The sequence below is a fragment of the Onychostoma macrolepis genome, chromosome 07, assembly GCF_012432095.1.
Source record: "Onychostoma macrolepis isolate SWU-2019 chromosome 07, ASM1243209v1, whole genome shotgun sequence".
Lineage (NCBI taxonomy): Eukaryota > Metazoa > Chordata > Actinopteri > Cypriniformes > Cyprinidae > Onychostoma > Onychostoma macrolepis.
In genome coordinates, this window is record NC_081161.1 from 3869778 (window position 1) to 3894972 (window position 25195).

At 36.2% G+C, this 25195-nt stretch overlaps 1 protein-coding gene across 1 annotated transcript in view; it reads left to right on the forward strand.

The window, feature by feature from the left end:
- The window catches only part of LOC131545045 (sodium/potassium/calcium exchanger 3), a 40719-nt gene that overhangs the window by 13259 nt on the left and 2265 nt on the right, over nt 1–25195 (forward strand). Inside the window, exons 3-16 of the mRNA XM_058783653.1 lie at nt 10443–10519; nt 11578–11652; nt 14012–14096; nt 14921–15024; nt 15194–15268; nt 15468–15493; nt 15727–15780; nt 18961–19103; nt 19228–19394; nt 22576–22795; nt 23640–23806; nt 23943–24057; nt 24615–24727; nt 24818–24883. Coding sequence (XP_058639636.1) covers nt 10443–10519; nt 11578–11652; nt 14012–14096; nt 14921–15024; nt 15194–15268; nt 15468–15493; nt 15727–15780; nt 18961–19103; nt 19228–19394; nt 22576–22795; nt 23640–23806; nt 23943–24057; nt 24615–24727; nt 24818–24883 — 1487 coding nt within the window. The remainder of the gene's footprint in view (nt 1–10442; nt 10520–11577; nt 11653–14011; nt 14097–14920; nt 15025–15193; nt 15269–15467; nt 15494–15726; nt 15781–18960; nt 19104–19227; nt 19395–22575; nt 22796–23639; nt 23807–23942; nt 24058–24614; nt 24728–24817; nt 24884–25195) is intronic.

Sequence of the window (25195 nt, forward strand, 5' to 3'; positions counted from 1 at the left end):
GCCCCGGCCAGAACGCCCCAGAAAACAGTTCGCTTTCATCCTCCATCTCTCCGAGCACCTCTGAGCAATGGAGTTTCGTTTCCAACGGGTCACGCTCTGCAGGTACAGCGCGTACCCGAATGTTTTACCGCTGTGATAGCGGACCCACATACAAATTTCCTCTTTACACTCTCTCACTCACTCACTCACGCAAATGCAAGTTCCCCGCCTTCTCTCAGCAAGCTCTCATTCGCAAAAATAAACCCTCTTGCCTCCCGTTTCACGGCTTGGGCAGCCATTGGGGGTGTCGAGGTGGGTTTTAAAAACAATTCAAAACAATTCAACGAGGTTACTCGCTTCAGTTCGCTCGCAGGCCACCACCGCTTCAGAGGCGTCATTCTAACTTCTGTTCCAGAAGTGCTTTCACGAAGTGCATAGATGCGGCTCTTTCTCCTCTGAGACAGATGGGAATCCGTATTTTGAACTACCTCAATGATTGGCTGGTTCAAGCCAGGTCAGAACGGGAGTTGGCTGCTCACAGGGAGCTGTTACTCAGCCACTTAGAGCGCCTCGGGTTGATCATCAACCCGTACAAGAGTCAGCTGTTGCCCAGACAGCGAGTCTTTCTGGGAACAATTTTAGACTCCGCCCAAATGCGGGCATGGATAACGGCGGAATGATCCCTGACTATTCAGCGATTGGCGGCGTCTCTCAAACCGGTGACGACACGCCTCCTAAAGGTGTTTCAGAGGCTGCTCGGCCTTATGGTGGCTGCCACCTCTGTGATTCCTCTGGGCCTGCTTCACATGCGGCCCCTTCAGTTTTGGCTCAAAGCCCGCATTCCACCCCACACCTGGCGCCTGGGGCAGCTTCCTGTCAGGGTAGTCCACCGCTGTATCAAGGCTGTGGCCCCTTGGACGACCTCTCGCCTGTTCCAAACAGGAATGAGGTTACACCTGACCTCCAGAAGGAAGGTAGTCACAATGGACGCGTTCGACTCGGGTTGGGGCGCCCTGTTGGAGGGCAATCCGGCGTTCGGCTCCTGGTCAGCCCCGGAGCAACACCTGCATATCTACTGCCTAGAAATGTTGGCGGTTTTCTTAGCCCTGAAAACCTTTCTTCAAGCCTTAAAACGGCACCACGTCTTGGTCCAGTCGGACAGCATGATAGTGGTGGCTTACAGTGGGGAAAAAATTTTTGATCCCCTGCTGATTTTGTATATTTGCCCAATGACAAATGATCAGTCTATACTTTTAATGGTAGGTTTATTTTAACAGTGAGAGACAGAATAACAAAAAAATCCAGAAAAAACACATTTCAAAAAAGTTATAAATTGATTTCCATTTTAATGAGTCAAATAAGTCAAATGAGTCAAATTAATGCTGTCAATCAGCATGACCGTAAAGTCATTCTAAAACCAAGATATGGTTATGTTCCTAAGGTGCTCTCAACTCCGTTCAGAGCTCAGGTGATCTCCCTATTGGCGCTCCCCGTTACAGATGGTGAGCAGGGTCTGAACATGCTCTGTCCAGTAAGGGCTCTAAGAGTATACCTAGAGCACTCGTGCCTGTTTAGGCAGTCTGAGCAGCTTTTCATTTGCTTTGGAGGCCGCCATAAAGGCTTGCCGGCCACAAAGCAGCGACTTTCTCGATGGATCGCCAATGCGATAGCCTTGGCTTACACATCAGAAGGCTTGCAATGCCCTATAGGTGTGAGAGCCCATTCCACAAGAGGGATGGCCTCCTCCTGGGTGTGGTCCAGTGGATTTTCTATTGGTGAGATCTGTGCAACTGGTCATCACCGTCCACATTTATTTAGTTATATTGAAAAAGTTTCAATTCAGTCGTTTTAACATGGATTTCAATGGAGACCGGCCATAGATGTTGGGCAAGATGGCGGATAGCAGCGGTGGCACATAATATCCGTGTTCTGATTGGTCAGATCGCTTGTCAGTCTAGCTCTTTGCGAACGGTCAATTGTCCAATTACTTATGGTCCCTTGAAAAAGGGGGGAGGTACATATTACAGAGCTGTAATTACTTAACCTTTCCTCCAATTTTGATGAGAATACCCTCAAATTAAAGTTCAGAGTGTGCACTTTATGCCAATATTCATTATATAACTGTAACTTGAATATGTTTTTGTCAGCAGCTAAAATAATAAAAATTGTGCCTGTGTCCAAATATATATGGACTTAACTGTATGTATGTATGTATGTATGTATGTATATATATATATATGTATATATATATATATATCGTTTTTGATGAACTATCCCTTTAATGTTTTTTTTTATATATATAAATTAAATGATACTCTAAAGAAGAAACTAAAATTACCAGCAGGGGCAGTAAATGTCTTTATTAAATGTCGATTCGTTCAAATGGCTGATTCATTCAGGAATTCAGTAAACAGCTCTCTCTATGAATGGGCTACTGAATCATTGATTCACACGATTCGTTCAAAACGCAGATTCATTCGGAAACTAAACATCGCTGTGTTGCTCGGAGATGCACAACAATTCTGCTGTGGCTTTATAGGTAATATTTTTGTTGGCAAAACTGAACAAAACGCACAATATCGTGTTTAAATCTTGCACAATATTAATTTCTTATTTACTGAACTGTTGTATAAAATCACATTTGCACTTATGTTCTTCGTGACAAAAACTGCACTGGTGTGATATTACTCTTTCTGCTGGTGTGATATCGCTTATCATATGATATAAATATGAGACAAAAACTCATACAGGGGCATTTTTTGCCCCAATATCTTGAATTTTTATGGCATAACTGCATGTATAGGTCTGGGGTGGGGCCAATGTGTTAACTGCGTTAAAATATTTTAATAGTGTAATTTTTTCATAACTAATTAATTAAGCTAATGCGTTAAACTGACAGCTGACATTATAGTAAATAATGACAAAATGTGTGTGTGTGTGTGTATATATATATATATATATATATATATATACATTTTGTCATTATTTACTATATCCAGCAAAGTAAACCAAATGATTGAAGGATGATTCTCACAAAACTGTATTTTCTGCAAGCTTATTTCAAGATAAATTTAGATATCTTTTTAAAAAAAAAGGTCACTTGGGAGACTCCAAAAGGACACCAACGAACCAAATGATATAAGAAGTTCATATAATTGATACATTTGTGCACACTGACTAAACACAGCAACATGCACAAGACAAATCAAAACATTATCCTGAATGTGTGTGGAAACAACGTGAATCTACTGAAATGTGTCTGTGCATGAATACAACATATGATCTGTGCGTCAAGAGTGCTCAAACACGGTGTATCAGACTCACGCATGCTTACGACTCCTGTACATCAACGCAATCATTTTTACCTTGATTGCAATCATCAACCATCAAAATTCAAACATCAAAAGACACTGGACTCAACGCGACAGTAAACACGCTCACAGATAAACACGCTCGCCTCGCGACCCGTCACAGCTGTATAAGCCAGTCACGGGACTCATTACGGCTATATATAAATGCCACGCCTGCACCATGCCATTTAGTCTGAGAGGAGCTGGATGTGTGAGGGAGAACCAGAGCAGACAGTATGTTGTCTCCTGAGATGCAAACAAATCTACCTCTGCCTGGCCGAACTCCCACCAAATCCAGTGGCATGCACAGACCTCCGGAGGGGCAGGGACGAAATGGCGTTACGAGGGCACAAACACAGACCAGAGGGGGTTGTCCCCCTCGGCAGAAATCGTAGACCGGACGAGGGAATTTTAGCGTCGGATCTCAAAGGGGCAGGGGCTCAAATCCCCCACCTCGAGGTGAAGCCTCCATTGCCCAGGCCTCAAACAGGATGTCTTCTCCCTGATTGTGGTGCCCAGGGACATAGACTGCCCTAGAGGAGTTTTCCCTGAGCCCACAGGAGGATCTGGTGTGCCAACCTGCAAAGGGGCACGACCGCAGACCCCCTTGATGGTTGTTGTAGGAGACCACTAATGCGTTGTCTGTGCAGACAAGCACATGATGGCCTCTCAGTTCTGTGAGACAGTGTTTCAGTGCACGAAACACAGCCAAAATCTCCAGGCAATTTATGTGCCACAAAAGATGCTGGTCTTCCCATAAGCGACCGCTCATGATCACTCCACAGCCCATGAGGGTTGCATCTGTCGTAAACGTCACACGACAACAAGAAGCTCCCAGCACAGGGTCCTGGGCTAAGAACCAAGGTTTCTTCCACATGGCTAAGGCATAAAGCCATCACAGCGTAAAATTGATCATGTGAAGTGGGTTTCCCCTTGGGGAAAACCCATTGGTCCTTATCCACCACTGCAAGGGTCTCATGTACAAAAGGCCAAAAGGCGCTTAGAACTGCTCTTTCCTGAAGAGAACGCAAAATCCCTGTGATAAATAACTCAACCGCTGGGTTATGTCTGGCCCAGTATCTGAGTAACACAAAACTACCCAAACATTGGGTTGTTAGATTTGACCCAAAAGTCTCAACCCAGCATTTGGGTTAAAAAAATAACCCAGGATTTTTTAGTGTATAAGTCCCTTTGTTTCCTCAGTTCATTGTCGATTTTTGTTTGTGTATGGTACACACTGTTACACATATTTGGACAAAAACCTTAACTGTCACTTTTGATCCATTTAATCAATCCTTGCTGAATAAAACAATTGCTTTCTTTTTTTTTCATAACTCAAACTTTTGAATTGTAGTTGATAATGGTTTCAAAAAAAATATTAAGCAGCAAAAACAGTTTTCAACATTGGTAAAAAAAAATAATAATTCTTAAGCAGCAAATCAGCATATTAGATTGATTTCTGAAGGATCATGTATAACACTGAAGACTGGAGTAATTATGCTGCAAATTTAGCTTTTCAGCAATCAATTACATTTTACTATATATTCACACAGAAAACCGTTATTTTAAATTGTAATATTTCACAATATTACTGTTTTTACTATTTTTTTGATCAAATAAATGTAGCCTTGGTGAGCAGAAAAGACTTCTTTCAAAAGCATTAGAAATATTATTTCAACCTTTTGGTGTCAATGTAGCTTTTCCTACTTTAGACCTGCCTCTCCTCATGTATATTAATTAACATAAATGAATAGAGACTGATTGTGAAAGTTGAGCATCAGATATGTTATATTATCTCTCAACAGCACTGGACCCCACTGACTTCCCTTTGTGTTCTGCAGAAATAAAAAAAAAGTCATACAGATTTGTGACAAAATTAGTGTAAACAATGACAGAATATTTGGCTGAACTATTCCTTTAAAATCTTTGACTCCTTTTCTGACTCTAAGAGTTTAAATTATAATAAAAACTGAAAGTGTTCTAAAGAGGTTAGTGAAAATGATGCCACAGACATTTTTGTGCAGTTTTCCGCAGCAACCTGAAAAAGGCTTTATTTTTGGATTTTACACCTAACTGAGGCTTTCTCACTTGCACCCACATAGTGAAAAGGAGACTCTGTCACTCTATAGCCGTATCTGCTTTAGTAAATCATGTTCTGATCAAGCTACCTGATATCCATTCCCACTTATTCTCACTTCTTTCTCACTTGGTTTCTTTTATTTTCCCCCTCTGACAGAATTCACAGGTCCGATTAATAGAGGTGAGACATGCTATTTAAACACAATGTGCTGATTTAAATATGTACTTCACCTTCCTGAATCATTCAGCGTGTTTAAGATGTTATTTTAGTATCATTAAGAGACTATTTATTTTGAATAATATTTTGAATAATATTTTTATTTTTTATTTTGATTGTAGTTTAAGTAATTTAGCTTTTTAATGTGATTTTTAATAGTTTTTGTTTATAATTATTTAAATACATTTTTATTTCAGTTTTAGTTTTAGTTATTTTGGTACATCACTTGTACTAAAAGCATGTACAGTGGAAGTGAATGGAGGTCATTCATACAGTAAATGTTAAAATGCAGTTTCAATAGTACAACCACAAGACAATTTGCATGTTAACATTAGTGTGAAAAAAAATGTCAAGTTGAAAAGTGAGAAATTTAGCTTTTTTTTTTTTAAGTTAAAGTTTATTTCAAGTAATAAAAATATTTTATGTTTAGTGTTTTTAGTCTTTAGTAAACTATAAAAACCGTGGTGCACAGGTTTTTAGCGTATATGCGGTATCAGTCCTGAGTGTATTGCTGTTGTAGACTGCGGGGTCGTGTTTTGCAGTTGATAAGCCAGCTGGACACCAAGACACCCTGCCATTTTAAGTCAATAGCATAACATTCTCTCTCTCCTCATTCTCTTCTGCGGTTTGTCCCTTACTCTTAGCTTGCAGCCACACAATCAGACAGAAGGACAGATGCTGTCACTTTTTCTCTCATACATTCAAGCCACCAAAGCCTTTTCTCTATCTATTTTAATTTTTTTTCTTTCACTCTTAAAAATAAAGGTTCTTTAGTGACATTGATGGTTCGGTGAAGAATCTTTAACATCCATGGAACCTTTTCATTCCACAGAAGGTTTTAGTGGTAAAAGGTTCTTCAAACTCAGAACAAATGTAATTGTTAACTGAAAGGTTCTTCGAGGAAACCAAAATCGTTCTTCTATTGCATCGCACTAAAATCCCTCATTTGGAACCTTTATTTTTAATAGTGTATAGTGAAGTCTTCCACTCTATACTTTATATAGAGAGTAACTGTCACACAGGATTGGGTGAGCCATCATCATTTGAGCAGCTTTCAATCATTTGCTGAGGGCTGCTGATTTGCGCAGCTGCACTGGAGCTAAACTTGGCTCCAGCTGGTAAGAAAAAAGGAAACAAGAGGCCCGAATTGGCTGCTTGTATTTAAGAGGCGGAGCAGTTGTCTGTTGCTGTGAGGTGAAAGGTCACAGTGACTTATTTGCACATTGATGCAATTCGTGCCTGTGGCGACATTTCTGCAAAATTATATTACAGTGCTTCTTGCACATTTTGCTGCACTTTCAAAGTGAAATGTCCAGTGGGTGGCGCTAAAAGTAGGGCTGCACGATTAATCGAATGCGATGGTCATGCGCATCTTGTCAGTAAAGCCGGTTCTGTGATTAGTAGTAAATATCCATCATGCGCTTTCAGATGGAGCAGCATTTACTACACAGAGCTGTAGTTCACTGACAAGCTACACAATATCGCGTTCATTATCGCAGACGATGTAATCGCACAATAATGAAATCGAAGATATTGTTCTGCGATAATTACAGCTGTCTGCGTAGCTTCTCAGTGAACTACGGCTCTGTGTAGTAAATGTCGCTCCATCTGAAAGCACGTGAAAATACCACATTTAATAACATGTTTTTACTCCAAACTCACTTCACAACGTCAGTCGAATGTTTGAAATAAATCCTTCTGTGAGATGATGTGGCTTCTTACACAGAATAAAGCACACAACATACTTCATAGTATTCTAAGCAGTGATTAAGGCTATATCGATTAGCATTGCATTATTATATACTTTATTGTAATGAAAATTATAATAAGACCTCAGATACATCATATATTGTCGTAGTCTTGTGTTTATTAGTCATGTTGAATCAATAAAAGCAGTTAAATCTTCTGTTTATTCAGCTACCGCTATAGGGATTTCCTGGATTTCTTCTGCAGGGTGTATTTGGAGTTTCCTTCGGATGGAGATTCACTACTGATCACAGAACCGTGTTTCACTGCCTTTTCACGATTGCGATTTCATTTCGATTTATCGTTCAGCCCTAACTAAAAGCATGTTCAGTTTTATCCTAAACATATGAATGTAAATCAGGTGATGTTTTGCTACATTGGTTGTTGTTTGTATCACCACAGTTTGTAATTTAAATGTCCAGTGAGTGGCGCTAAAGGGTTTGAAAATAACACACCACCTACACTAAAACTTATGTTAAACCTATCCAATAGTGTTAACACAAGCAAATGTAAGATAAAAACGCATTCGCTGAAACAACCATGTAATTTTAGATTGCTTCTAGAAGTCTTTGATCTCTTTTATTGTGATTTGTGTTTCCAAGACTCACACCTGGCGGCTTTGTGTCTCAAGTTTAATGCTTTACTGGGTGCACTATTGAGCAATTTTACTAAATCAGAAAAGCCATATATATGGAGCTGGTTATTTGATGCAAATGTCAAAATGTGTTACTTTACACTTTACTTTGCACTATGCTCAAAGGTCATAACAGAGTATTGTGCAGGAAACCACATAAAACTAAGTCTTTATTAATCGATAATATGCCCTTGAAATCATAATTTGTGTGAAAAGGAGTAAACTTTGTTGCTGTGTTACTGTTATTAGTGTTCACTTCAGCTGAAAACTGCAGTGAATTGTATTTATAGGTACATTTTTGGAATCTTGAACAAATTTTTCCAGTGAGCCTATTTTTTTTCCAACTAGCATGTTGGTAAATGGAAAAAAGTAATGGAAATGGAAAAAAGCTCTAATAGAGAACAAGTGTGAAATTTTCCATTATCCTAGCATTTTCCATTATTTGGTTTGTCTTTAAATCGTTCACTTGCTCTGCCATCTGATTTACACACTTTCTCTATTTTTGTTGGAGTCAAACACCGTCTTATATCTGTGCGCCTTTCTCACAGAACCCCAAGACGTTCCCCCTGGGAGAGGGAAATTGAGTATTTTTAGCAGTTGCACTTCTGTGTTGCTTGTCATCTCTTTGGTCCCTCCTTTTTTTCCATATTTCCTAAATCAAGTCCATGGGAAAGATATATCCTCCACCCAGTTTCTCACTTTCGCTCTGTTGCCATTGGCTTCCAGCCGCTGCTCGTCAACAATTCACTGCCCTAGGGAAGACGTCGCCATAGTAACTGCCTTCGCTGAGGCAGCTCGTCAGGACGGGTTTTCAGCGCGATTCAGATTTACATAGAGCCAAAACATGTCTTTTGACACTGGGTTACAGAAGAAGATGGAAAGATGACAAAAAAAGAGGAAGGAAATGAGATGGAGGATATAGAGAGAGAGTGAGATAGGAAAGGAAAAAAGACGAGAAAGACAGAATTTAAGAAAAAGAAACCATTGTAAATAACTAAGGAGGTGTGAAGTTGTTCTGTCTGGGATATAAAGGGCAAGACAGAAAATGATCCATGTGCATGTGTTTGCTTTTGTTAGTGGAAAATATTATTGCTCAGAGTCGAAGGAGATGTGATGGTACACAACTGAGAGCTTCAACTTGTCTTTTCTAAAATGTCTTAGAATAATTTTAAAAAAGAAACAAATGTGCACAGCCATAAGAAACGGCTATAAAATTAATGTGGATAGTAGCAACGTCATCTCATGAGTATTATTTTACGTAAAATGTGGTTCACATAAACACTAAAATGTTCAATACTGACGTATTGACAGCATCTAAACTGTGAATCATGTACAACTTTATCTATGGATAAAGATTTAATCTATGGATATTTCATTAATAGAATGAATAGGTTGATTCTGTTGTATTTATGATGTGATTTGTTTCAGTTGTGTTTATTTATACACAGTTGGCTTATTCACTTAATTTGAAATTCTAACATTTAATATTATAACATTTTCTGTGTGACTGTCATTTCAAGTAATTTTAAATAAGACTACACTTTAAAACAAGAAAAATTAAAATAAAATCCTGTAATCTTTCAACCATTACTCACTGTGTTTTTCTGTATATCCTGTGATGAAAACAACCATAAAATGAATCACAAATGCACAATGAAATAATCATGAAAGTAATCTATTTTATTCTTGGGCTATAATCAAAATTTTCCGAATCTATATGACTGTGCTGTTTGAGGAACAAATAAAAAATATTTAAAGATATAGGAGAGGGGTTATCAAAGTAAAGTTATGTATGTCACTGTACTTTTTTTAAAAGTGGTTTTGTTTAGGTTTGAGGATAAGTTTAAGAGACCTAAAATATATCTATAAAACTATAAAAATGTACTTATATCAATATGGAATAAATATGAAATACTGGCTTTATAAATATTTTACATTTCTATAGCTGTATATACATAATACTGCTTGTGTTTTAAATGCTGACAGTATGTCCATATTGTACTTAACAAATGACAAAGTTTCATATGATTACCTACATATAAGCACAGAGATCAGGCTCAGATAATGTTGTTCTTTAATGAGAATTTGATGAGAATTATTTGAGTTCAGATTGAATTCTTATACTTTTGATTCCGGTTGAGAAAACTCTTCTAAAACTCATGTTTAGGCAGGCACACATTACTGGGGTAACGTAATCTAGAGAGTGGGTCTATAGTGTGTATGTTTTCATATGAGTGTGGAGAAGGGAGGCTTCAGTGATGGGCTGCTATAAATAGACTTGAGTTCTGTCGTCATTAAAGTTCATCTTCCTCTCACTCTCTGGTGTCATACATGCCACTAGCCCACCACACATTCAGCTAAATTGGTTTTGAAAATCCAGCAGGCACAATTGTTTCTGATGATTCCATGTCTAAACCATGTTGTGTTTTCCCATTAGCAATCCATGAGTTCCCTGAGGACATCTTCACCAAAGAGCAGCGCAAGAGAGGAGCCATACTACTGCACGTGCTCTGTGTGAGTGACACATGATGTATCTATACATCATTCTATCCATCCATCCATCTATCTATCTATCTATCTATCTATCTATCTATCTATCTATCTATCTATCTATCTATCTATCTATCTATCTATCTATCTATCTATCTATCTATCTATCTATCTATCTATCTATCTATCTATCTATCTATCTATCTATCTATCTATCTATTGTTTATTTATTCTATCATTCATTCGTTCTATCGTTCTGTCTCTATCTATCTATCTATCTATCTATCTATATATCTATCTATCTATCTATCTATCTATCTATCTATCGTTCATTAATTGTATCGTTCATTCGTTCTATCGTTCTGTCTCTATCTATCTATTTATCTATCTATTGTTCATTCATTCTATCGTTCATTCATTCTATCGTTCTGTCTCTATCTATCTATCTATCTATCTATCTATCTATCTATCTATCTATCTATCTATCTATCTATCTATCTATCTATCTATCTATCTATCTATCTATCTATCTATCTATCTATTGTTCATTCATTCTATCATTCATTCTATCTATCTATCTGTCTATCTATCTATCTATATCTATCTATCTATCATTCTATCTATCTATCTATCTATCTATCTATCTATCTATCTATCTATCTATCTATCTATCTATCTATCTATCTATCTATCTATCTATCTATCTATCTATCTATCTATCTATCTATCTATCTATCTATCTATCTATCTATCTATCTATTGTTTATTCATTCTCATTCATTCTATCGTTCTGTCTCTATCTATCTATCTATCTATCTATCTATCTATCTATCTATCTATCTATCTATCTATCTATCTATCTATCTATCTATCTATCTATCTATCTATCTATCTATCTATCTATCTATTGTTTATTCATTCTCATTCATTCTATCGTTCTGTCTCTATCTATCGATCTATCGATCTATCTATCTATCTATCTATCTATCTATCTATCTATCTATCTATCTATCTATCTATCTATCTATCTATCTATCTATTCTATCTATCTATCTATCTATTTATCTATCCTCTCGTTGCAGGCCGTCTATATGTTCTACGCACTGGCTATCATTTGCGATGACTATTTTGTCCCGTCGCTGGAGAAGATCTCAGAGGTGAGTGCAGCAGCCTGTCAGACAGTTCAGCTGGAATAAGAATGACAGCACATGTTACTTTCTCTATCCTTCAGAAAATGAAGTGATGACAGCCTTGTTTCCCTGCTCCCACGGGTCAGCACTGATGCTATGTGTCATGAACTCTGGCTAAAGTGTTAATTAACATGTCAAGATTGGAAGGTGTGTTTCCTTCTGGGAAATTCCCTTTGTTCACATTCCTTCAGGGAATTGGCTTTGTTCACGATTTGTCAGGAGCTGTCGTGATTTAAGTATTTAAAACTGCAGAGATTCATGCTGCTGGAGAACCCTTGTGGAAAAGAAGTACACTTTAGCATACTTAAATAATATTCTTTAAAAGAATATAGCTACTTAAATGCGAACTGAATGCAATGTTTTCTGACATTTAATTGCTTGTTAACTGCAATAAATGAACGTATTATAGTTTAAAACTATATTAAATGCATTTAGCTTAACTTAAGAATGAGTTTTGACCCACTTAAGTAGGACTTAAGTACATCTTTATATGTAATTGCATAATAGTTAGTCAACACATCAAAAAAGTGTACTTCATTAAATCATGACAAAAGATTAATAAAACATGATTGAAAATGTTCTTTAAAGTAAAACTTTTAATTTAACATATTGATTTTTAATAGTGTACTTAAGTGTGTTAGAAAACATTGTCATGAAAGTGTCTCTCTTTAAGTGATCTTTTATTTCATTAATATTATATCATCTGCAAGTGCAGTTTTTTTTTTTAAAGTTACTTGTAAATTACAAATTCTACAAATTACAAATTGTAAATTCTAAATTACTTGTGTAATCATTGTCAGGTGTGATCATGGTTAAATTGATGGTGATGCAAGAGTCTTAGGACACAGCTGTGTGATTATTTTGAGTGTTCAAGGCCTATCTTGCTCATTAAGTGATGGGTAACATCAGGGTTTTGTCACTGAGGCCACACCACCAATTGGTATCAATTCAAAGCCTCTAGAAGTAGTCTAGAAGCACATGTTGCTCTTTGAACATGGCTAAGGTGAAGAAGGAGCTAACGAGTGAGCAACGGGTTCAAATAAATGCCCTTTTGATGCTGGCTGGAGTTACAGCCGCATAGCCAAGGACGTGAGATGCAGTCCAAGCACTGTAAAGTACACTTTAGACCTCCATGATGCCACCAATTCAAACAAGAACCAAAAGGTAGAAAGGTAGAAAAATTAACTTTCAGATAGAAAAGTGAAGCATCTCAAAATTCTCATTCTTAAGGACCCAAGAAAGACCTCACGAGAACTGTGTGATGAGATCAACATCGGAAACTGGGATAAGAAGGCCTTGTTGGCAAAATAGCAGCAAATAAACCATTACTGAAAGAGAAAAATAGAGTGAAATGCCTGAAATTTGCAAAAGAATACAAGAAATGGACTAAAGAAGATTGGTATAAAGTGTTGTGGACTGATGAGTCTAAGTTTGAACAGTTTGGCAACAAGCGAAGAGTGTATGTTCGACGGAGGAGAGATATAAACATGAGTGTCTCTTGCCAACAATTAAACATGGAGGGGGTAGTATTATGGTGCAGGGTGCCATTTCAGCCTCAGGAACAGGTGAAAATTAATGGCATCATGGATAAGAAAGTATACCACATTCTGGTGAGGCACGGAGTACCATCTGGGAGTCGTCTTATTGGGCCTGGATTTTTTTCCCAAGAGGACAATGACCCTAAACATTCTTCTAACTATTGCCGGAACTACCTGCGATGGAAGGAATCTGCTGGAACATTGAAAATTATGGACTGGACCCCTTCAAAGTCCGGACCTCAACCCCATAGAGAAAATTTGGGGCGAGTTGGAAAATAAACTGGACAGATCTATTGTACATTCAAAGGAAAGCCTTTGGCTTGAGTTGAAGAAGGCCTGGGATAACATTAGTGTTGAAGTTCTCAGGAAATATATTGACACTATGTCAGAGAGATGCTGCTGCTGTAATTGCTGCAAAAGGTGGACATACCAAATATTAAAGTTAAAAGTGGATAAAAACAGTACGGCTCACTTCATCTTATATTTGTTGTGCTCAGAGCAACCATCTGCATGTTTCATGATCAATATGAAATGAAATCATGTTTTGGAGGTAAAAAAAAGGTCAGTATTTTCCAGATCTGTCAGGTGTTCTAATAATTTTGGCCACCACTGTAAGTGCATTTTTTTTTTCACAAGGGAAGATTGGTTGAAGTACATGGCACTTGATGTGGTATCCATGAGTGCAGACAAATATCTTGAAACAATGTGTAGGACAAATAGAAAAGTTAATTAGTTGCGCATTATTGCTAGCACTCATGATTAATAATTTATATGATGCTCTTGATTAGAATCTGCAGCTGAGTGAAGATGTGGCTGGGGCAACTTTCATGGCTGCAGGAAGTTCAGCTCCAGAATTGTTTACTTCCTTAATTGGTAAGTTCACTTTTGCATAATTTTTGAGCCTCCACTTCCACATTAGTTGCAAGATATACATACCTATACTACAGTACATCTTAAGTAATTGATTTACATTACAAGTAAGCTTGTAATGTAAATCAAAAATATATTTATAACAGTAAAGCGGACAACATAATACCTATAAATGTCAGTTGTCACTGTATATCTCCCAATAGTATGTCTTAGTAAGATGATATTTGAATGCTTAGTTCTACGATCAAATCTCTATAGTTTCAAAACATATAATGCAATGCAATACGAAGATGATTGAGAGATGAACAAATAAACATTTCTAAAAAATGACTTAAGGATAATCAAATAAACCGAAGCTGCTTCAGTCCAGTAAATGTTCATCATGAAATATTACAAACAATATCAAAGTTATTCTTATGTTTACTTTATAAAAATCAGTAAAGATTGCACAGCAAAAAAACAAAACAAAAAAATATAAAAACACATGAACCAAGAGCTGAAGGTGGTATTTTATACTAAAAGGACTTTTACTTGCTAAACAAGTGTAAACTAATCAGTCAGATGACAGAAAGCATGTAGTAGATTGTGTACAACAGGTTTTTCATCAAGGTTTTGATCATTAACTTAAAGACCTTTGAAATTTGCATATCATATATGATACAGTAGGTTTTATAGGGTTAAATGGCCAAACAGTGCATTTCTGGGTTGAATATTAATATATTTGACCGATTCCTCTGATTTCAAAATTGATACCATACAGTAAAATGTGAAATCAATGTGATTTTTGTATCGCGTATGTGACCATTGTTCATGTGCTTGACTGGCAGGTGTGTTCATCACGAAGGGAGATCTCGGCGTTGGCACCATTGTTGGGTCGGCTGTCTTCAACATACTGGTCATCATTGGAGTGTGTGGCATCTTTGCCCGTCAGGTAGACATACTCATCTTGCTATCAAAGTATTCAAATGAGCTACAAAATATTAATGATAAGATGCACACGTAAAGACTTAGTTTTGCCATTGTTCATTGGAATCACACTGAAGACTTTAAATACGCATATTGCCACAGTTTCTTGTGTCTTTTGTCCTTTTCTGCTCTAGACGGTGGCCCTGACCTGGTGGTCTCTGTTCAGAGACTCGCTGTACTACATCTTCTCAGTGCTGGCCTTGATTTTGGTGAGTCTATGTGTTACTGTACATATGAGAGAGAACAAAAGAGAGGGAAATGGTATAATACAGTTTTTCCTCTGATTCATTAAGGTATGAACATGGTGTCAATAATGACTACCAGCACTAGTCTGTAGATTTAATTCTGTGATAAATTCATCAGAAACTTCCTGTCATTTTACCACTTCGTTTTCTTCATTTTATCCAGGTTATCTATGATGAAAGAGTTGTATGGTAAGTCTCATAACTACACCCATGCCATGCCCACACGTTCAAGTGGATGAGAAACATTGTATTGTATTTGCAGAAGTATTACAGTACTGTAATTATCTAGAAGTATTAAGAAGTTAATATCATTGATGAATTGCTTTTTTGATGAAGCGTTTGCTAAATGCATGAATGTAATGTTCACAAACACATATGAGAGCTGTTTTAATAATCTTTGTATCATTAATGCATTGTTACAGGTGGGAATCTATGCTTCTGATCTCCATGTATGGAGTCTACATCCTTATCATGAAGTGAGTATCATGTAGTTCTCCATCACAGAGACTTTAGTACAAATACTGAATACCTTCAAAATGTAACTTTTTTTTTTGAGACAATCAAGACTTAGTTGGATTGTCGGTGCCGATAGCCTAGTGGGCAGTGCGCCGATTTCGAATACCGGCTCGAGGACCTTTCCTGATCCCACCCCCCTCTCTCTCACACACATTGCTTCCTGTCTCCTCTACACTGTCCTATCGTAATAAAGGCAAAAAACACCAAAAATAAATCTTAAAAAAAAGACTTAGTTGGCTTTTTAACTACTGTAGCTTCACCATAGAAACTAAACTTCATCATACCATTTTGAGACAACCAGTTGTAAAACAAGTACAGTGTCAAGACCACCTAGAAAAGTAGCCCTGCCTAAAGAAGATTTATACAACATTTAAAGGAAAGTACTTTAATAAAAAAAAACTTTTTAAAGCCTTTGGCTATCTTTATTAGACTTCCACTGCAAGTGCTATACTGAAAACACATTTTTCGTTCTTTTTTGCAACTTGAGAGACAGAAAATTCAGTTCTCTAATGAACCGCAGGCCACAGATTCCGGCCATAGAAATTAACTTAAGTATTGTGTGATGAATCCCCTATGAAAAATAAGTGCTCTTAATTGTATTGAATGTGCATGTGTTGTTGTTTTTTTAAACTGTACTTGCAGATTTTTAATAATACAGTATTATTAATGAAATAAAAGGCCACTTACGTAAGTGAAATAGAGACACTTTAATGTTTCTTAACATACTTAAGTACACTTTTAAAAAAGTGACCTTTGTAATGATGTAAAAAAAAAAAATAATACTTGTTAAATTCCATATTTCAAAGACAACAGAAATAATCATGAAGTTACATATAATGATGTACTTAAGTCCTACTTACGTGGGTCAAAAACATTGCTAATTGCATTTAGTATAAATTCAATCTATAATATATTTCCATTTAATTGCAATTAACATGCAATTAAGTGTTCAGAAACATTACATTCAGTTTGCACTTTCAAAGTATGCCATAAGTACACTTAAAGTATGCTTTAAGTGTACTTAAAATTTAAACGTATGCTAAAGTGTACTTTTTTCACAAGGGATTTAAAATATGTACTTTTTAACAACTAATAATGTAATTATTATTATTTTTTATTATTATTATTACCTTTGAAATGGATTATTAAATGTATTCAGTTGCAAATATTTCAGTAAAAAATATGACCAGGAAACCAGGAAATTTGTAGTGTAACAAACAATCATAAAATTAATACTGAAGTACTCTGCGTTTTTATGGGAGTTTTACTCTAAAATTGAAAATTCAAGAGTTTTAAAATCATCTTCAAGATCAAATAATTGCCCAGACCACTCTACATTTACACAGACCTCCCTGTTGCTTCAATCATATCAGTTTGCAAGCTTCTCTTCTCTTTATTGCTTTGCAATTGCAGATGCACACCACCTCTTGCATGTATATGAGAGAGCAGCACGTTCCATGTGTTGTTTGGAAAGGAGAGCTGATGAGTAACAGTGTTGTAGAGACAACACAGCTTCTAGAGAGATAAGGATCTTTTACACGACAACAACCTTCATTAAGCACCTTTTAAGGCCATTAGGGGAGGCTTGAGCTGCCTCAGATAAACATCCCTCCTCTCTGTTTTGTTGGAGGAGGGAAGCCGAAGCATGTTTTGTGACTGAGACGTTGATATTTCAAGATATTACATATTTATCCAATACAGATACAACAGTCCCATTGAAAAGATGAAGAATATGTTGTTTTTGATGTGCTTTGTCACCAGCAGATGCCTTAAAAAGAAACGGTGACTCAAAAACCTTCAGAGAAGCTTTTGAAGTTTGAGGCAACTGTGAAACCGCAGAATTGATACATTGAAATATATATTATGAATAATTGGCTATTTATTTTCATTTCTATATTAAATAATGAACAAAGCTTCAGAGATAAGTATGTATGTTGGTAATACTGATAAGTGCTGAAAATATGTGAAGAATAAACATTTTGGTAACACTTTTGGTAACGCTCACTATTAACTAGTTGCTTATTAGCGTGCCTATATTATGAACATTGGCTGTTTATTAGTACTTATAAAGCACATATTCTGCATGATGTAATCTACATCCTTAATCCCACCCATTACCTAAATTTAACAACTACCTTACTAACTATTAATAAGCAGCAAATTAGGAGTTCATTTAGGCAAAAGTTGTAAATGGTTTGTTAATAGCGAGAATTAGAAATAAAGTGTGACTGACATTTTTACAAAAACAACATCAAAATAATGCTTTTACACTGTGCATATAATGTTTTTAGTACTGAATACTTACATGCAATGTGATTAAGGGTTGCTTAAGAAACACAAATCACAGATATACTGTATACTGATTTAAAAACTGACTAGAGAGTGCTAAACTATATATATATTTATGTATGCGTGTGTGTGTTTACCTAGTTTAGAAATAATGAATTGTTTTGTACAATGTACTTGTGTTCATGTTGTATTGCAAATCATTTTTTCTGCTATTGAGCTGGGATATAGGTTAATTAAGTGACCGGTGTAGTGGTCTGGTTAGGTTTAAAGGGTAGGGTTGACTGTAACTATAGATGTAAATAAAGAAATGATGCATAAGCAATTAGGGGAAGGTATTTTTAAATATACGTATGTACTCAATAAGTGCATTGTATCAAATTATTAATTGAAATTTAAGTACATTATAGTTTGGGACACTTAATATAAAGTGGGTCCATATGTGTGTATATATAGAGAGAGAGAGAGAGAGAGAGAATTAAAGAAAATTACAAAACAGAAAATGTAAGTTTATACATTATATTTAGTAATAGATTATCAGTGGTGACGATCTCAAGTTGATGTCCATATGGCAGAAACGAACTGTAAAAATCAAGCAGTTAGTTAATGTCATGTAATCAAACAGGCGGTGAACACTTTTAACAGCAGTGCGATCAAATTTATGTCACAATTTGGTAGTTTTGTATGTTTGTATGTTAAATAGTTTGCCTGGTTTTCTTAAGTAAATAGAAAACCTACTTAAAGAAGTTAGTTTTCATGCAAAATGGGGAGCAAGAAAGATCTTTCTGAAGATGAAAAGCATGAAAAAAACCCCAATATTTTGCAAAAATATTTTGCCTTAATCTCATTTTCAGATTCAACAGTCAGATTGCCAGCTTTGTCCAGAGATCATGTGGCAGTCCGGGCCAATGTTGTGTCAGGAGACAGACGTCCAGAGATAAAGAGGCTGATGAAGCAGGAACAAACGGTAACACCTCCATGGTGCTGTTGAGGAAAGGTACTCATGCATGCATGTTTTGAATTGCTTTTGTTTTGCATGAAATGCATTGGTTCTCATAGCTTGCATGTCCAATGTGAAGGCTGGGTCCTGAAGCAGAAGTGTTTTTTGGATTTGTTCTCAGCTCCAGCAGGTTCAGGACAGGAGTCTTCAGTGGTGATGGTGGATGAGCTGCTCATCTTGAGGCCACACCAGCTCTCATTCCCAGAGGCTGGACTGCGTGTCATGATCACACCGCATTTCTCTCCACGCACCCGTCTCACTATGGCCGGACGCATGCTCATCAGTGAGGTGAACTCCAGCATCACTTTTTTTATGTCACATAATACAGAGAATAGCCTTTAAATTCCAATTCAATTCCTGTATTTGAATTAAGGTAGTAAATATATTAGAGTATGTTTTATGAGAAAATACTTATATTTGAGTCTTTTTATTTCAATGTCATGTTTAATTCCATGTTACTTGCTATTTCTTTGTAATTAATTGTGAAAGTTACAAGCAACTGAAAATTGAAAAAAAAAAATGAGTGTAGTAATAAAACCTATTACTTTTATTAATTATGCACACATATTTTAGAGTTGTATAAAACTTTGTTTTTAATTTAACTTGATGGATGTTAAAGGTTTTCTCAGTCACTTTGGTGCATTTCTCAGATCAGAAATAAAATTCTCAAAACTGCTTGTTCAACCTCCACATCATCTAGTCACTTTCATAAAAGCAGTTTCTTATTCTTTTGAACAAGCAATCATGCAACTGATTATATACATTTGTCTGCGGTTTCCTACATTATCAATTGTTAATATCATGTCGCTCAAAATGTATTGTATAGTTCTCTGTGTAATAGTCTTACCCTTCAAAACATCATGACAACAGTCATTAGTTCATCGTAAGTCATTAAATGCAAAATGGTTGATCTAGTTGTCATAAACTGTCAAGCATATTTTCTACACATTTCTATTAGACTTTTTGTAAATTTGCCATGAATTGTTCAAGTGAATCTTGACTTTCACTAAAGAAGAGAATGTAGATCAACCAATGATAAACCAGTTCTCTGAAATAGCTCAAGTGTAACTGTGAATCCTATCCAGTCTCTTTCAATCAATATCCCACATACAGTAATGTGTAGATTTGTACTTTTGAAATGGATATATGGCATGCATAAGAAGTGCAGACTTCTGCATTTCAGTACAGTAACTGTCATCCAAACTGTCGCCATCATTTACAGCAGGTAACACTAACAGAGTGCACTGTTATATTGACAACATGACTAAGCATTTTGACTATCTAGTTTGTGAACAATGACACAAGGACTTTTCATTCTGATGGCACTGATATGTTCATAGACATAAATACATTTGAGAGATGAACTAAAGATTTTGAGTAAGTTACTGGCTTTTGCAGGTAATCCATTGTGTGGTGCTGTTTGTACGAATTGTTTTGAGAAATGCACACTACTTTGCAAATATTATTATTTTTTTAACAATCATTTTTATTTTCAAGGATTGTCATACAGGTTAAGACAACAGTTCAATTTTTCATTATAACGGAATAAAAATAAATGAATAATAATAATACATAAATTAACTCAATAACTCAATACCCCTTAGTAAAAAAAATAAAAAATTTGTAAAAAATTTAAATAAATTAAAAAATAAATAAATACAGCAATAACATACTTGTCTACATATTTTCAATGTCCATCAGTTCCACAAAAGAGTCACCATCTAGACTCTCCAAAAAGTCATAGAACACCTTCCAGATGGACCAAAATACATGAAGTTTGTTTTTCAAAAAGTAGATAATCTTTTCTAAGGCAAGGCATGTGGTCAACCCCTTTATCCATTGAGACACGCCAGGACTTTCTTCTTTTTTCCAAGAACATGCAATTACACATTTAGCTTCCAGCAAACAGAGAATTAACAACAATCTTTCATGTTTAGTAATTTCAAAGTTCAGAGGACATATATGTAATATACACAACCTGGGATCAAGAGGAATTATTTTATCAATGATTTGACTGCAAATATTAAGGATGATTCGAGAAATGCACCGAAGCGACTGAGAAAAACTAGATGCATATTTCAACAGTAGGTAAAAATGTATTGGGAACGCTGTAGTGCACAAAAAAATAACATTTTTATTTATACAGTACATTTATTTTTGTAGAAATGTGTTACATGTAAACTGAATTTTCACCATTGCTTATTCATTTTTACACAGTCTTCCCCTTACACCAACTCCACCACACATTCGTATATATCTTATCTTCCTATTGCTCTTCCACAACAAGCAACTTTGAATGTTCACAATTTACACGTAACACATTTCTACAAAAATACATGTAGGCCTACTGTCCAAATATAAACGTATTTATACAGCAATGCTGCAGCTGCTGCTGTTTAGGGTTGTGACGTCCGTCCTTCTTAAAAATGGTAATGATTGTGCTGTCACAATAGATTGTGCTGACAAAAAATTGTTTTGTCAATAATGCAAGAGGACAATAACAAAGAGTCATTTTTGTCATCGTGACAGAAATGGAGAAAAAACCTTGGAAGAAACCAGGCTCAGTCGGGAGGCCAGTTCTCCTCATTGTGATCCCCATTTCATTACAATGGCATGTAGGTTTGCAAAGGAGCAGAAATCCTCCAGTGAATTTCTGGAAACTTTCCAAAAGTTTCTGAAAATGTACTTTATTTGATTTTTTTTCAAGTGTCTGAAAAAATTCACAAATTCACAAAAATTCTGGAAATTTACAGGAAGATTTGCCACCCCTTTGCAACCCTAATTTCCAACTTAGCAGACATTATAATCATTCCATGTCTCATTTATGGAATTTACAAGCTTGTCTGATAGATTTTGATAATTGAACGGATCAATCTGCATGTGATGGCTCATACGATGAAAGAACGTTTAAAGTTGTGAAGAGTTTGGTAGTTTCACTGAGAATCAACTCATCAGTTTTAATCAACAAGCAATGTGCATTTAGTTATTGTGCAAATTTTAGACAATTGCACTTATTTGCACACGTGCCAAAACACACGCAATTTGCTTAAATCAATAAGAAATTAAAATCTGATATGAACAAGAAACTAATTGTTCAGACATCTGAACATATTGTTTTGAAAAAAGAACTCTCATTTGAGAACTGAGCCAAAGCAATTGAGAAAAGCTGTAATAGTTTTGATAGTACTGAAGACATGTATGATAAAATAATCGATTAGACATATTTATCATATGTTCCATATATCATATAGAATAAATAGGACAGTTTGTCAAAATTAATAATGTAGTTTTTTGTCATAAAACTTAAGTAAACTATAAAAATATATTTTTTTAAGTTATGAATGAAACATTATTGGAGCATGTTTTACAAGAGAATTTTAATTTTTAATAACTCTGTATGATGCAGCTGCCATTGACATTAATGACACAACAAAATGTCAATTCCTCTCTTTTCATTTGCTCTTTTCAGAGACAGAGACTGCTCCGGGAGGATAAGATGAGCAGGACCTCAGTGAAGACCTTCAACTCTAGAGGGATCGTAAACGGAGGAAATGTTGAAGCACAGCAGACACCCGAGGACACCGAAACGACGGATGGTAAGAAAGGAGTGAAGGTGGAGGTGGAGAACTCTCAGCCTGAAGAAGAGGACGAGGACGGGGACGAAATGTTCAAACCTCTCCATATTCCTGGTTAGTGCATGAAACCAGATCGAATTCAAACTATTAGTGTTAAAACATGCAGAAGGTTTTGCTTATTGGTTTATTCTGCTGCTTTTGGCTGGCCTTGAAGAATCTTTAGTTACCTTTATCTAATATGTATACAACTGGATGTAATGTCAAGTCAAATCAAGTCACATTCATTTATATAGTGCTTTATACAAAACAGATTATTTTAAAGCAGCTTCACGTTAAAGGAACAGTTCAGACAAAAATGAAATTGCACTCACCCTCAGGCCATCTAAAATGAGTAGATTCTTCACCAGAACAGATTTGGAGAAATGTAAGCATTACATCACTTGTTCACCAATCGAAGCTCTGCAGTGAATGGGTGCCATCAGAATGAGAGTCCAAACATCTGATAAAAACATCACAATAATCCACAAGTAATTCACACCACTCCCGAAGAGACGACATTTTCATTGGAGAAAGCAATATTATGGATAGAGGACTCGTATCCAAAAGCAATGGTTTGAAGTTGAAAATGTCTTGATGGATTTCTATCTTGCAAACACACAGCTTTTGTCTTCTCGAGAGGTTAACTGATGGACTGGAGTGGTGTGGATTATTGTAATGTATTTATCAGCTGTTTGGACTCTCATTCTGATGGCACCCATTCACTCATTGCAGAGGATCCACTGGTGAGCAAGTGATGCAATGATACATTTCTACAAATCTGTTCTCATGAACAAACAAACTCATCTTCATCTTGGACGGAATATTTTATTTTTTATTTTTAAATTTATTTAGAAGTAATCAAAATCGTGCTTTGAGAATATTTTGTGGTTATTTAGTCTCTGTATCTTGTGTGCATTAGCGGGCTACTGTGCGCGTCTGAAGTGGTTTGTGTCCTGGCCGCTGGCTGTTCTGCTGTATTACACAGTGCCTAACTGTGTTTTGCCGCGTTGGCATCGCTGGTTCATGATCACTTTCATTGCTTCAACCCTCTGGATTGCTATTTTTTCCTACCTCATGGTGTGGATGGTAAGGAAAGATCAAAAATAGATATTTGTATTAAATATACCATATTTGTACCAAATATACCATATCTTTACTATCTTCTCATTCCATTAGTTGGTGGATTATGCTGATTTATGTCATTATGTGACGTGTTTTGCAGGTCACCATCATCAGCTACACACTAGATATTCCTGATTACATCATGGGAATCACTTTCCTGGCTGCCGGCACTAGTGTACCCGACTGCATGGCGAGCCTCATCGTCGCCCGCCAAGGTGTGTAACCTTTATATGAATAATAAATTGTTTGTATACATGCTTTTATTATCTTTAATATAATTTTTGTTACCTAATACAAAGAATGTCTTTAAAATACTAATTCAATGTCTGAATTTGACCTGAGGTAGCAGAAAGGATGTAGAATTATCAATTTGAAATAGAAATGAATTAGAATTCAAATTAAATTCAGTGAAATTCATATAAATATTTCATTATGGAGTAGTTTTAAACTAGATTAAAAAAAATAAAATGTCAATGCAAACTTTGGTGTTGGCTTGAGAAAGCCTGGCGAACAGTTTAAAGTACTTTTAAAATCTTGAAGTTTGAAGATCGTTTAAAGTTTTTAAATTGTTTAAAGAATTTTTAAAAGGTATAATTTTGAAGGTTTCAAGGCCAGATAGTCAATAGACAGCTAACATGTTTTAGCATTTTGCTACAATATTTTAGCATGTTGCTAGCATGTTTTAACATTTTGATGTTTCAACGTGTTGCTAGCTTGTTTTAGCATGCTATTTGTAAAATGCATTACATTTTGGTTGTATTTTGTTTCTCAGGAATGGGGGACATGGCAGTGTCGAACTCCATCGGCAGCAATATCTTTGACATCCTTTTGGGACTGGGCTTCCCCTGGGCTCTGAGGACACTTGTAGTAGATTATGGATCAGCAGTGAGCGTTTGACTTATTTTACTGTTCATCCAGTGCAGATGCAGTGTTCCCGCTGATGCTTTCCTCTGACCGCTCTGTGTCTTTTTTCAGGTATCCATCAATAATAAAGGCCTGGTCTATTCTGTCATCCTGCTGCTCGCATCAGTCTTCCTCACGGTGAGTAATGTCTACCCGTAATCACTACAGTACATACAAGAACATACACCATATTTGGTCTGCAGCTTCTTTTTGGGGTTCTAGAATTGTTAAGACCTTGCACAGAGGCTTAATCTCATAGGCTTAATTGGCAAATCAGTTTAAAAATATAAAAATATTCCATAAAAGATAGAGGAATAATTCACAGAAATCTACACTGCTCATCTCACATGGACCACTGCTCTACAGTAGGGTTTCCCAGAAGGTGGTTGGTGAGGGAACTGCAGTGGGTTCTTGAGTTGATGAAAAGCTAATAATTAATTCAATTGAGTT